Source organism: Artemia sp. Qi Xiang Cuo, chromosome 7 (assembly GCF_049724085.1).
Source record: "Artemia sp. Qi Xiang Cuo chromosome 7, ASM4972408v1, whole genome shotgun sequence".
Classification (NCBI taxonomy): domain Eukaryota; kingdom Metazoa; phylum Arthropoda; class Branchiopoda; order Anostraca; family Artemiidae; genus Artemia; species Artemia sp. Qi Xiang Cuo.
Genome location: NC_142800.1, coordinates 28013880 through 28028374, shown reverse-complemented (window position 1 = coordinate 28028374; position 14495 = coordinate 28013880). Strand labels below are relative to the sequence as shown.

At 35.9% G+C, this 14495-nt stretch overlaps 1 protein-coding gene across 1 annotated transcript in view; it reads left to right on the top strand.

Moving 5' to 3' along the window:
• The window catches only part of LOC148950125 (uncharacterized), a 344013-nt gene that overhangs the window by 173326 nt on the left and 156192 nt on the right, over positions 1–14495 (top strand). The window contains exon 3 of the mRNA XM_089091784.1: positions 391–485. Coding sequence (XP_088947910.1) covers positions 396–485 — 90 coding nt within the window. The 5' untranslated portion in view covers positions 391–395. The remainder of the gene's footprint in view (positions 1–390; positions 486–14495) is intronic.

Sequence of the window (14495 nt, the reverse complement as noted above, 5' to 3'; positions counted from 1 at the left end):
TTATATTATATTATATATTGTTGGGTAATAATAACATTAATATAATTGTTAAGATGCTATATAAGAATATTTTTAGGATGGTGGGAACATTGAAGTATAAATCGACAACAGTTGTATAGAGCGATGTCAGCTTCTATAGCTTACCAATGGCATAAATTAGATTATTACTGTTGCAATGGAGCTCAAAGAATAATGAACGAAAAGAGATAGAAGTCACGAATTCTTAACGTAATTAAAACAAGATTCTAGTCCCAATGCATGACTACTGAAGAAATTAGCTGAATTCACCGGAAAGCGCAAAAATTTTTGCTGCCTTAGGCGGTTCCATCTTTTGGTATGCTGCATTTTTAAAAAGAAAATTGATTGTTTTCATAAGGTTCTTCATTTCAGCCCAAATGGATGACAGTCATGAAATATTTGACCAGCTTATTCAGCATTGCCAAATTGGGAATCTAGAGACTTTTATTTCAGAATTAAATAGAAAGGTAAGACTGATTTGGATATTTCTCTTTTTAAGTGAACCTTTTCCGTGGTTGCTGTTGCGCTCTGAAAATGTCTGTTTACCATTCAGAGCAACTGTGAATTCTCAAATTAAATTGATTAACTTTACCGTTCACCACGTTGTAAACTAGTTTAACGATTGTTTACTGACTTCATAAAATTACATTTGAAAGTCACCAGTTAACTTCGTGAACCTAAAGCTTGAAATCTACTTTTCTGGACTTGGCTCTGGAACGTAGCCAGGCTTTAATGAATTTGAAAGGAAATATTTTTTCTTAGAATCACACTACCAGTAATACCGATGATACACCGCTACTCTTGAAATTTTATTAATTTATTCCTTTAATGCATAAACGGTTAAAATTCATTTTAAAAGCTGTAAAATAATTTTTCTAAGAAAATATTAGTAGGAACACTCTTCTTTCGGGAAGACAGATACCCAAGATTCCGGGAAGACACACCCCTGTTTTAACGACACAAAGGATTCCTGGCGCACCCTCGAAGACACACCCCCGGATTCCTACGACATCCCTAGTTTTAAACGGTCAGTAGGTGTTACATTATAGGTAATGTTTACTTTTGATTATTACGTAATTGAAGTTGAGGTTCATGCGTGACTTCTTAGATTTATTGAGTACAATATAATCTTACGTGACTTGGTGGATTTATTGGGAATAACTTAATGAAGGGGCACACGTGGGTGTTACGTATTATTATGTGTCAGAGACCTTTAGTCAAGCCACCGCTTGATTAACGTAAGGAGTCCCACTTCTAACTGAGGAGGAGCACATTTGGTTGTTACGTAATGACAGCGTACACGGGCGTGTTACTCAATGGCAGCGCACACGTGGGGTTCTACGTAACGACGGCGCACACGTGGGGTGTTATGTATTGACGGCGCACACATCGTTGTTACATAATAATTTTTGAGATCTTTTTTCTTAGGGTTTCCTTTTCCATGATGTTTTCCAAGAGGTTTCAAGACATTTCAAGACGTTTTTTAAGACATTTTTTGTCGACACTTTTTTCAAGGTACTTTTTTTCAAGACGTTTCAAGAAATTTTTCTTCGAGAAGTTTTTTCAAGACATTTCAAGACATTCAAAGACGTTTTTCAAGACGTTTAAGGATATTTCATGACGTGTTTTAAGACATTTCTCTTCAAGACGTTTCAAGACGCCCCAACACGTTTTCGAAGACCTTTCTCTTAAAGATTTTTCAAGGCATCCCAAAACGATCCCCGATTGTAATTAAGGAGGACACGCATGTGGGGGTTACAAAATACTTTTTGAGTTTTCATTTTTCTTTCAATACGTTTTTTCTCGGGGGACCTTTATATTCTAATGATTTATGTCCCCATTGGGACTCGAAAGGACATGTCCATCCAATGGAACAGTGCCCTACATACCTGGACCACCAATCTATTTCTAAAAAAATACTCCTTTGAAATGCTGCTAAAATAAATTTTTCTTCGGCTTTTACATTCTTCGAAATAACCTATTGCAGGCAAGGTGAACCCCCTTTTTCGCACAAGCTAAAATGAGTAAATGAATTACGTGTTTCCTATGACTGCAATAATTGAGACACGAAGGGGGGAAATATGCTTAAATTTGGTATGCACCTGCTCGTCAAGTAATACTTTTAGAGTGTTTTACCAGATAATATTGCGGGTTGCTGTTAGCGTATTTTTTTTAGCAATAAAGGCGAAAGGGGCTACAAGATGCTTAAATTGCGTAAATGTTTTTATATATTGAAGGTTCGTCCTGGACCAAGGAATGTAAATAGACACAGACTTTTGTAAATACAAATTTATTGATAAAAACGCTGTAAAATCATGAAATTACAGAAAAAGCAGTTAAAACTCAGCAAATGGAAAAACAAAACGTGAAAAGGTCCATAAAGAATAAAATTTAAGTTAAAAGGAACCATGAATTCCCAGAAAAACCACTTAAAACTCAACAAATGGAAAAAAAACGTGAAAAAGTGAAAAAGGATAAAATATAAGCAAAAACGAACCATGAATTAAAAAAAGCTGGGGGCTTTAGCAAGTATTTCCAGGGAGGAAGGGACGACGGGTTGTTATTGGCGCTAAATTTAAGCCCTATTGAGGTGTTTCTTAGAGCTATTAATAAAAATGCTACGATTCTTTGAGCCAAGACTATGAATATTCACCCACCGTGGCAATATGTGGCTGGTCTGCGGCATCCCTGTGATACATATTATCATTCTAAAGACATTTTTTTTCCCATAAATTATTTACATGACTCGTAATTCTTAATTCTACCCAAATTCTACCAAAATTCTACCGTAATTCTACCCAAACCCAAATGATACTAGTCTCTTAAATGAATACATAAACAAATCATCATCAGAAATTATTGACATTGCTCATAATTCTATCAAAATTCTACCGTATTTCTGCTCAAATCCAATGATACTCTCTTAAATGAATACATAAACAAATTTCATCCCTAGGACATTTTCAACCTCTTTCTCAAAAAAATAAGCTTATAAATCTAAAATTGAACACTGTTTTTATTTGAACAGCGGGACTTATTATTTCACTGTTAGAATGTGACAGTCCAAGATAATTTACGCCGCTTAGAATGTAAAACATTTCTTGAACGATTCTTCTCCCTATTTCTAATGGTTTTATAAGAATTGGCTGCATGGTGTACCTTACAGCACCTGTCATCATCATTTAAGCGTTTTCGAACGCTTGAATACCCCAATGGATATATTTTTTTATATTTTTTGTTGCCATTATTTTCCGACAATTCTTAACCTTTACCGCACTATGACTGGTCCATGACACTTTCTGACACCTCCTCCTCATCCCCAAGAAATTTTCAGACATTTCTTGTAAAACATCATGCGTTCAAATCCATAGGTTCATGATTTCACAACCCAACCATCCATAATGCACCATGTCTATTCAAACCACCATGCCGCACTATTACTGGCCCTCTTACATCGTCTACCACCACCTCATCATTTTTAAGATATTTTTCTGTTAAAAATCGCGCATTAAATCCATTGGCTCATGTTTTCGCACCCTAATCCTCCGTAATACACCACGTCAATTCACACCACCGTGCCACACTGTTACTGGCCCTTCCCTCTGAAAGTTCCCTCTGGAGCTTTTTACCACCACCACAACATCCCTAAGACATTTTCCAGATATATTCTTGTTAAAAATCACGTATTAAATCCATTAATTTGGTTTTCATAACCCAACCTTCCGTGATACACCATGCCGATTCACACCACCTTGCCACACTATTACTGGCCCTCTGGCTCCCTATACCACCACCTCAGCCTTCTTAAGGTATTCTCCAGATATTTTCTTTTTAAAAATCACGCATTAAATCTATTGGTTCATGATTTCACAACCCAATCCTTCGTAATACACCTTGTCAATTCTCACCACCATGCCACACTATTACTGACCCTTTGACACCCCCCTACCACCACCTCATTGTATCTAAGCCATTTCAGATATTTTTTTGTTAAAAATTATGAATTAAATCCATTGATTCATGTTTTTCGCAAGCAACCCCTCCGTAATAGACCATGTCAATTCACGCCACCGTGTCAAACTATTACTGGCCCTCGTGTACCCTATACCACCCCTTCCCCATCATAATTCCTAAACCATTTCTAGACCTTTTCATAATAAGGTGATAATCATTTTCCGCCCCCCGCCTCTGACTCCCAGGTTACAACGGTTCCGCCTCCGATTCTGCTGGCTTCCACTCTGGTTGAACCGACTCTGGCTCCCACTATGTTCCCTCCGATCCCAACTCTAAATCCAGTTCCGGTTGAGTCAGTTCCGGAATCCCCACTTCTACCCCCGATTTCACAATTCTAATCTACTAATTCCGCTCCGACTTCCACCAATTCTGACAAATGGCATCCTTCTGGCGCACATTATCAAGCCTAAGGGTTTTTCAACCTTTCCCCTCCCCCAACAAAAATAACTTTATAAAATAAAATGACCATTTTTTATTTGAAGAGTGGAAACTTGCCGTTTTATTTTTGGTTGCAATAGTCCGCGGTAATTCCCAGCCAGTGGCACTCAATGGCTAGCATTTGGCACCCTCTGGTGTGAATTATCACACCTAAAGAACTTGTTGCATGCTGATTTTAGTTGGTGAAACTTAATATATGTTGTTTTTTTCTTTTTGAAACTTGTACATTAATTTTTCTCTTCGTAAGACTTATACATTGATATTTCTCATCATGAAACTTATTCTTTTCATAGAACTTGTAGTGTACTGATTTGTATTCGTGGGACTTGTCGCATGCTGATTTTTGTTCGTGAAAAGTTTTGCAGGCTGATTTTTCTCTTCGTTAAACTTGTACATTGATTTTGTCTCCTCGGGAAACTGATTTTGTTCTTGGAACTTGTTGCATGCTGATTTTTCTTCGTAGAACTTGTTGCGTGTTGATGTTTCTCTGCGTAAGACTTGTACTTTTATTTTTACGTCCGTGTTTTATTTTTACGTCGTAAAAATCAGTTTCTCACGAAACTGATTTTGTCCGTGGAACTTCTTGCGTGCTGAACTTTCTTCGTGAATCTTCTTGCAGGTTGATTTTTCTCTTCTTGAAACTCATACATTGATTTGTCTTATCGTGAAGCTGATTTTGTTCATGGAACTTATAGCGTAGTGATTTTTGTTCATGGAACGTGTTGCGTGCTTATTTTTTGTTCGTGAATCTTTTTGCATGCTATTTTTTCTCTTTGTGAAATTGTACATTGATTTTTCTACTCTTGAAACTTATTTCGTTCATGGAACTTATTGCACGCTGATTTTTAATCGTCGAAATTGTTGCATGCTGATTTTTTGTTCGTGAAACTTGTTACATGTTGATTTCTTCTCTTCGTGAAACTTATATATTGATTTTCTTATTGTTAAACTGGTTTTGTTCGCGGAGCTTCAAAAATAAGCAAGATATGAGTTCCACGAACAAAAATCAGCGTGTAACAAGCTCCATGACCAAAATCAGTTTCGCGAGGAGAAAAAAAAACAATATACGAGTTTCACGAAGAGCAAACTCAGCATGCAACAAGTTTCACGAACTAAAATCAGCATGCGACAAATTTCAAGAATAAAAATTAGCAAGCTACAAGTTCCGTGAACAAAATTAGTTTTGCGGTGTGAAATATCAATGTATAAGTTTTACGAAAATAAAAATCAATGTAAAGGTTTCACGAAGACAAAAAACAACATGTAACAAGTTTCACGAACAAAAACCATCAGGCAACAAGCTCCTTAGGTGTAATAATGCACACTAAGGGGTGCCACAAGCTAGCTATTGAGTGCCACTGACTGGAAATCGCCGTGGAGCATTGCAATCAAAAAATAAAATGGCGGGTTTCTACTGTTCAAGTAAAAAAATGGCCATTGAGTTTAAGGTTGGAAACCCTTAGGCGTGATAATGTGTGCCAGAGGGGTGCCCTTTGCCATCCATAGGTTACCACGGAGGCAGCCACATACACAATGTTGGGATTGACGGAACTTGGAATGGAATTTGTGGAATCAGAATTGTGGAATCGGGGTAAAAGTTGGAAATCCAACACTGACGAAACCGGAGCCGGATTCAAAGTTGGGACTGGAGGGGGATATTGGGAGCTGGATTCGTCTGAACCGGGGTGGAAGCCAGCAGAATCGGAGTTGAAACCGTATTAACCAGGGGGTCAGAAGTTGGGGCAGAATTGGTTATCCCCTTAATAAAAAAATATCTAAAAATAGCTTAGGAATTATGAGGGGTGGTAGAGGGTGCCAAAGGGCCAGCAATAGTGTGACATGGTGGTGTGAAGTGACATGGTATATTACGGAAGGTTGGCCTGCGAAAAACATGAATCAATGGATTTAGTACATGATTTTTAACAAAAAAAATATCTGAAATGGTTTAGATATTATGAAGTAGTGGCAGAGGATGCCAGAGGGCCATTAATAGTGTGGCACGGTGGTGTGAATTTTCATCGTCTATTACGGAGGGTTGGGTTGCAAATGAACGAACCAATGTATTTAATGCGTGATTTTAAACAAGAAAATATCTGGAGAATGTCTTAAGAATGATAAGGTGGTGGTAGACGGCGCCAGAGGTTCAGTAATTGTGTGGCATGGTTGTGTGAATCGGCATGGTGTATCACGGAGGGTTGGCCTCTCCGAGTATCAGATTTATTCAATCTGATACTAAAATTTAGTCAATTTTATCCGATGTATCTGACAAAGATGTTGGTAGAAAAATATTATTCACTCTGATACTTAGATCTTGTCAACGTTATCCCATGTGTATGACTATAGATGTATGCAAATTCCTTTTCTTACATCTCCAATGTTTTAATAGACATTCTAAGCGTTTGATATGCCAGCATACTCTAAAAATAATGTACACATAACAAGTTAATGCATAATATATTTTAATGAAATAATGTCATGTAGAATATCAATAGTAAAAATATATTATGATACATTGATAATATCAATGATCAACTTTGTACATTTTGAATATTCCTCATAATAAAGGTCATTAAATTCTCTATTGGTATTGTAACTAGTTTCTTGTCATAGCTCGTCATCAACAGGATAATCTCCATACCGTTTCTAGTCATAAGCTATTTTTACTGGTGTGTCACCGACAGGTTCAATATTCGTTTCGTCTTTGGTGTTATTTGGTTCATTGACTGTTTGATCAACGGGAGTAAAGTTTACTGGCACTTTTTTTTCATCGATTTATCTTTATATTCCTTCGTGATATTTTCTATCAATGCCCTTTTTATTTTTCCGGCAATTCCACTGTCTATTTCAATATTATTTTTACACAGGTAACAGTTTCGGCACGTAGAAAAGATATGGTTTATGATATTAGTAGAAGGCCTTTCTTTTCCTCTTTGATTTCATTTGAATGGTAATACCCGAAAGCTGACGATATGGTTTAACACTGGGTAACATGTTACCACAAGCACTAGCAAGAGGATGCCCCTCTTCATCAACTATTATTTTTATGTTGGCATTCTCTTTGAGTGCAATCACCTCCGGAGATCTCAATCTCGCATATCCACCATCATAAGAGTTGAATTTTTTTTGGTACTCCAAAGAAATTTAATTCCTTACTGTCATGACAATGCACGCATACGTTTCCGATAGTGCTACCACTTGTACTTATTTCACAGTTTAAATTCCTCTCCTTGTCAGCATTCAATGCTGCAATAACACTATCATGTGAACAAATTTCTTAAAATGCTTCATCTTCACTTTTTAGAAATATTAGTTATGTGTTTATCGTTCCACTGTGTAAAAAATACTGATTTAATACATGCAATAAACTAGGTAGTGTCGATAACCCATCATAGAGTACCAGTGGGAAAGCCGCATCGTGTCTATGAGCAAGCATAGAGTACGATTGGTAGAGCCGCAAGCATATTTCATGTCAATTTAAGATACATAAAAAAGTTGAATATTTTCAGTGCATAAAAAATTCAGTAAAAAAAACAAAAAAAATTGCTAGTACAAACATTATTTTTCTAATAGTAATAGTCATGACTAATATTTATACCATTCTCATTTTGAGTTTCAGAAATATTAAATGTGGTATTTATATATGTTTTAAGTATGTTTTATGTCACTCTAAGCCATGTAAAAAAAAGTTTAAAAAAATAGCATGTTATAAAAATAATAATAAAAAAACTTAAAAAAAAACAAAAACAGTAAAAAAAATGGGGGGAGGGGCCAAAAAAATGGGGGGGAGGGGTCCCTTGGAGGTTGGGGATAAGAGACCTTTGGAGGTTGAGGTCCTTGGTGGTTAGGGTCATTGGTGCTTACGATCCTTGACGATTCATACTCATAATCGTCTCACTACTTGATTTGCAAGGATTTCTAAGGATTGTTCTGAATTTCTTTATTAAAATTCTTTTCTTGCCATCTACATCTCTATTAGTATCAACTTTTTAGTATACTATAATGTTATAGCATATTTTATAATAACAACACTGTTCAAACTGTATTTATGTATTATACAGAACACATCGGAGAAGTAAAGCTAGGTCAACTCACAAGGTCATTTTATCACAGTCAACCATTTCCATAGATTGATGCTATTCCAAATTTATAATAAACTACCTATGAGTTAACATTCGGGCTTACCTTAACTGGTAATCAGTTTAACCCTTTTTTACCACCTTCATACAATCCAATCACCAATTCCGATCAATCTCACCCCTTTTATTCAATCATCAATTAAGATCATTCATATACTCCAATTCGCAAATGCTATACCTTTTTTCGCAAATTGAGTTTTTTTTCGTAAATGATTTAACACTATATGCCATCAATTCTAGACAAGATGCAAGGTACTTTCAGCCTAGGTTATTAGTGTTTGACAATTTTTGACTCAGAAACATGCACGGCTTGGCTGTATCTTTAGTAAAAACATCAGTTATACGAGAAAACACGATTATCTAACCCTACAACTGAAACCAATATTTTTTTTACAGAAGGCTCAATAAACCTTTGAATACGCAATTTGACGATCTCGAGTTTTGGCTATTGAACCTAGAAAAACGTGTCAGACAAGGCCTATACTTGTGAAATATATACCTACTCATGGTAGGGTATGAACCCGTGAAACTATGGAAATATTCTAGTGTAATTCCTTATACATCTCTGTTTGGGCTAGAAAATAGGTGTTGCCTCAGAAACCTGTCTCTTAGCCCATGTATCGTTCGTAGTAATAGGTGACTGCCCCTGGTAACCCAAAATACCGGTTAGACTGCACTGTATATTCATGTGGTCCTGAAACTGCACTGTATACTATTAAACTACTACTAACAACTCACCGCAGCACCATGCCGCCTGAGGCCAACACAGCTACGCACGCTCCTCCTCCACCCCAATCTATTCAAAGCCTCCCTTTTTACACCCGCCCACGAAGTTCCCATTCCCTTTAAATCTTTCTTTATAACTTCCTCCCACCCCAGACATTAACATCCTGTTTTCTATGTAGCCTTAGACGATTAGCTAAAGGGAACAATCTTCGGCAAGAAGCCATTCTATAGACGCACAACGTGTCCTTGTCACCTCAACCGTTTTATAGCAAAATCCCAAGATAATGTTCCTGAACCCCATATTTTGTATATCCTATTGTCCCAAATACAGTTACTCATCTAGATATCCAGAACTATCCTTAAACAATTTCTCTGGAAAACATCTAGCAAATCTTCATCCGCTTTTCGGAGCGTCCATGCTTCAGGGCCATATTAGACCAGTGCCATCACTGTAGCTTCTAATATTGTAATCTTGGTTTGCAGACTTATCTTCCTATTCTTACAAACTTTTTTTAACTGTGAAAAAACACTTTTAACATCTTCACTGGTCTCACCATCTTTATTAATAATACTACCTTATCAATCTTTTCGTTACCCAACGTCACCTTTTCATCTTCACTTATTCCTAGCCTCAGTGACTTAGTCTTCCTAATATTAATTTTCAAACCAATTCTAGCACCCTGAACTCGCAAAATCTCTAAAACTTCATTCATTTTTCTCACACTTTCATCTAGGATATTCTTGTATAATTCCTTAAACACCCCTGTTTGGCCCAGAAAAATGGGTGTTGACACTGAAACCCGTCTGGTAACTCATGTATCGTTCGTAGTAATAGGTGACTGACCGTGGTAAGCCATGTATCCGTGAAACTGCAATGTATATTCTTGTGCTCATGAAACTGCACTGTATATTCTTGTATAATTCTTTATACACCCCTGTTTGCCCCAGAAAAATGGGTGTTGACACTGAAACCCGTCTGGTAACTCATGTATCGTTCGTAGTAATAGGTGACTGACCGTGGTAAGGCGTGTATCGTTCAAACTGCACACATATCCATGCCCCTGGGCTTGTAGGTTTCTTGTGCCGTTCCATGTGCCGTTCAAATCAGCATATAGCTTAATACTTACAATTATTGATTTACACATTTTAGAAGCAATTAACCAGGGATTTATGGGACCGGTACCTCAAATTATATCTCGATTAGGCCCGGGCATGATTCGAAAAACAATGAGAAATTAAATATAAAAAGAGCTTTTCAACTGGAAGCAAGGAACAGATTTGAAACCTATTTGAACATATTATTCTTTGTATGAAGGGGAATATCTCCCCCTTAGCTCCTTAGTCTTTACTGTAAAGTTTGGCTTTTTTCCAAAATATTTAAAAAAATTTGTAATTGGAAAAAAATATTTTTCATAGGACTAAAAAACTTTCGTATAAGAAGCAAGGTCTTGAGAAGGGGCAGTCCCCCTTATAACAGAGTAGGCTAATTTATATTTATTTTAAGTTTTAAACTTCCTCCTTACTTTAGTTGAAAAACTTTTTCTATCTCTTTAATTACATTTCATGAAACTGTAAAGTCTTATGAGCACAATACTTTTGGTAGCGCAGAAAAAAGATCAATAGTTCAATGATCTCTGTTTGGATTTTGATGGGTAATCAAACAGTTCGTGGTAGCGAACTATAAGTAAGGAGCTATCCAGCTCAGTAGTAACTAAAACTCTAAAAAACGGAATTTTGATACCAATAGACATGTCAAATGAATGAACTTCTGATGATGATTCCAAATATATAAGATTCATTAAGTTTAGTTTTATCCATCATAAGCTACGAGCCTGAGAAAATTTGTCTGATTTTTGAAAAAAGGGGTAAAGACCCATTTGAAGTAATTGAATTTTAATGAAATCATACCATCAAATTCAGCGTATCAAAGAACGCTACTGTTGAGATTTCAAGCTCATATCTGCAAAAATGTTTTATTTTATAATTTTGCCAGAAGAAAAATCAAGGACGCGTGTTTATATGTTGTTTTTTTCCCCAGGGGTGATCGTATCGACCAAATGGGCCTAGAACCTCCGGAGAGGGCTCATTCCAACGGAAATGAAGATTTCTAATGCCCTTTTTAAGTGACCAAAAAATTGGAGGGCAACTGGGCCCTCTCCCGCGCCACGTTTTTCCCTAAATCGTCCGATCAAAATTTTGAGATGGATTTTTTGTTCAACATAGTTGGAAGGCCCAATAGCTGTCTTTGGCGATAAAACGACCTCCTACAGCCCCTGGGGAAAGGTTTTTAAGTTATAAGGTTTGCCCATTGTTTTATTCGTTATTGGGAAGTATGCATACATTTTTCGGGTGGGGAGGGTAGGATTAATTTTCTGCAGGGAGAATTTTCCGTGGAGAGGGAAGTTTGCAGGGGAAATTTTACACTGGGTGAATTGGCCAGAATTCCTATGCGAAATTTCTTTATATGTCATGCTTTCTTCTTACCGATTCAATTTTACGCATGGAAATGTTAAGGGTAATTATCTGGGGTAAATTTAAGCCAGGATTGAATTGTCCAGAGTGTATTTCTATGGGGAGGGGGATTTTTCCGTGGAGATAGAGCAAAGTATCTTGGCGTTATTTAAAAAACGATCAGAAAAAACAAACAAGTTTTTTCAACTGAAAGTTAGGAGGAACATTAAGATTTAAAAAAAACAGAAATTGTTACTTATATCAGGGGGGGGGGCGGTTCCTCTCCTCAAAACCTCACGTTTTACGCTAAAGTTTAAATTTTGTCCGAATTTTTTAAAAACTACTCCTGAAACACAATAATTAGAACAATAAATAACTTTTTTTAAAGTGTCAAAAAACTGTAGCGTGAAGAGAGAGGTGTTGAAGACAGGGTTAACCTCCCTCATATACGTACTAATTTCTGTTCGTTTAATTTTTAATGTTCCTCCTTACTTTCAGTTGAAAAAAACTTGTTTTTTTTTCTTTATTTAATGATGCTTAGAGACAAACATTTTTCTAAAGGCAATAAAAAAAGTATGTGAATTAAAGTAAAAGTATATAAAAATGAAAAAAGCAAGTAATTACAAAAAATATACAAAACAATAGCCTACTTACAAAAATTAAGTTATAAACTCCCAGCATTCAGTTCTGTTGAACAATGCCGAAGCGTTGGACGGATATTTTTTAACAACATCGACAGTTTCGAACTTAGTTATCAAACACCAAAACATTTAATGCCTTTAGACTCTGAGTTTATAAAAAGTAACGAATTATCAAAGCAGTTTGTTCAAAGTAAAACATTAAAAGTAAGATTAAGAAAATCAAATAAAAATTTTTAATTGAATATTTATAATTTAACTTTGAATACCAAAAGTCAGCATATTTGACACGTTTATAGTTCATAACTCTAAAAAATTAAATCTTTTTATAAGTAACAACTAGATAAATACAATCACTCCTGAAAAAAACGATAATAACACACAAAAACGTATACGTTCAGGGGGAAAATACAGAAATTTTCCAGCATTCCGTTCAGGGGAAACATTTCTGATTATAGTGGCTTCATATTTCAGCTCATGAGTACTCGTGCAATGCAAGCAAATGTTGAGGGCATATTTTTACCGAAATTGCCCCTTATTAAGTTGCTTCTTTGTGTTTTCTATAATTATATGAACTTTCTTGTGTACTAATAACTGCACTAATTACTAATAAACAAATACGGATTTTAGTTAGGCTCTTACAGTTTCGTTATTGACAAGGATTGTTATTAACTTACCATTCATTACTATGAACAATTTGTTGTTTATTTTTTGTTCCAACCAAATCAGAAAGAAAAAATGCTTGTTGAAAAATGGAAAAGGGTCACTCAGTCACATATTAGAACTTATGTTTTCCTTATTAAGGGCCAAAATCTATTGGCAGGCAGCCAACAATGGAGCATAACACATTTGTTTATTGGTTTATCCCTATTCTGCTCTCTTTCCTTTGGTTTCCTTGTAATTGCCTTAGAGTCCCAAATATCCAGGGGGTGGTCATGCCCCCCTCCTGCCGGTGCCCATTTCCTTAATCTCTTAGAAAAATATAAATCTCCAAAAACCTGGAGCCGTTTCTTCAATTTCTAAAACCATAACAATGTTGTTATGAATAATGGGAGCATTATTTGAAATAAAAGAAGAAATATCCTCCTTTTTTCTATTTGAGCCTTTTTTTTTATTTATTTGAGCCTTTAAAATGGGAGTGCTAATTGATTTGCTACAATGCTATTATTAAAAAAAAAAATTGTCTTAAAGTTCAATCTAGAAAAGATTTGAAAGGTTAGGTTATATACTTTAATTTAGTATATAGTAATTTAGTGTAGGATAAAGAGTGTGAAATAGTGTGAATAAGGAGTGTGACTAAATGAACCTTAATCAGGCCAAGATTTACCAGTACGCCAGGACCTTGGGGGGGGGCAATGGATTATTATTGAGTGAATTTTTTTTTAGCAAAAACTGGACTGATGTGATCTATCGTCAAAGTGCCTGGTGTATCCTGCCACCACGCTGTCTATTCACAGAAAAGTGATTTTAAAATAACGTAGGAATTCCGTGGCCACTTATAAACTGTCAAATGTCTCCCAAAAACGGCAGCTGAAAGTTTGTTATCATCTCCCTGCGTTCCACTGTTCAGTTGCGTTACACTGTATCAGTTGCGTTCCACTGTTCAGTGATTTTACTAATCCCGAATTTTCGGGGATTTCCCCAAAAGTCTCGCAAAAACAGGGCGGCAAAAACACTTGGACCTAGAATCGTCAAAGCTCTAAATTTGGCCCTGACCTCAATACTTTAAGTCAAAAAAGCGTTGAAAGAAAAAAGTGAAACATGAGAAATTTTGAGAGAAAGAGATTGAGAGAGAAAGTTGGCATAGCCTGGATAATATTCTTAAACTAAACTGTTTTAGATAACATTTAGAAGTTCTTTAAACATAAAACTGCCTTTGAATTTGAAACAAACTAAAGAGGTTTACCACAGCATTCCTTGTTTAAAATTCACTTTATTTTAATACTGTATATATCAGCACTTTACTAATTTTACGTACATTGGCAGTACGCTGAGAATTGACTCGTGTCTTAGAAACAGGATTTTAAGCTTCTGGAAAATTTTGGTATGAAATTCTAGTATGTTTAAAAATCAA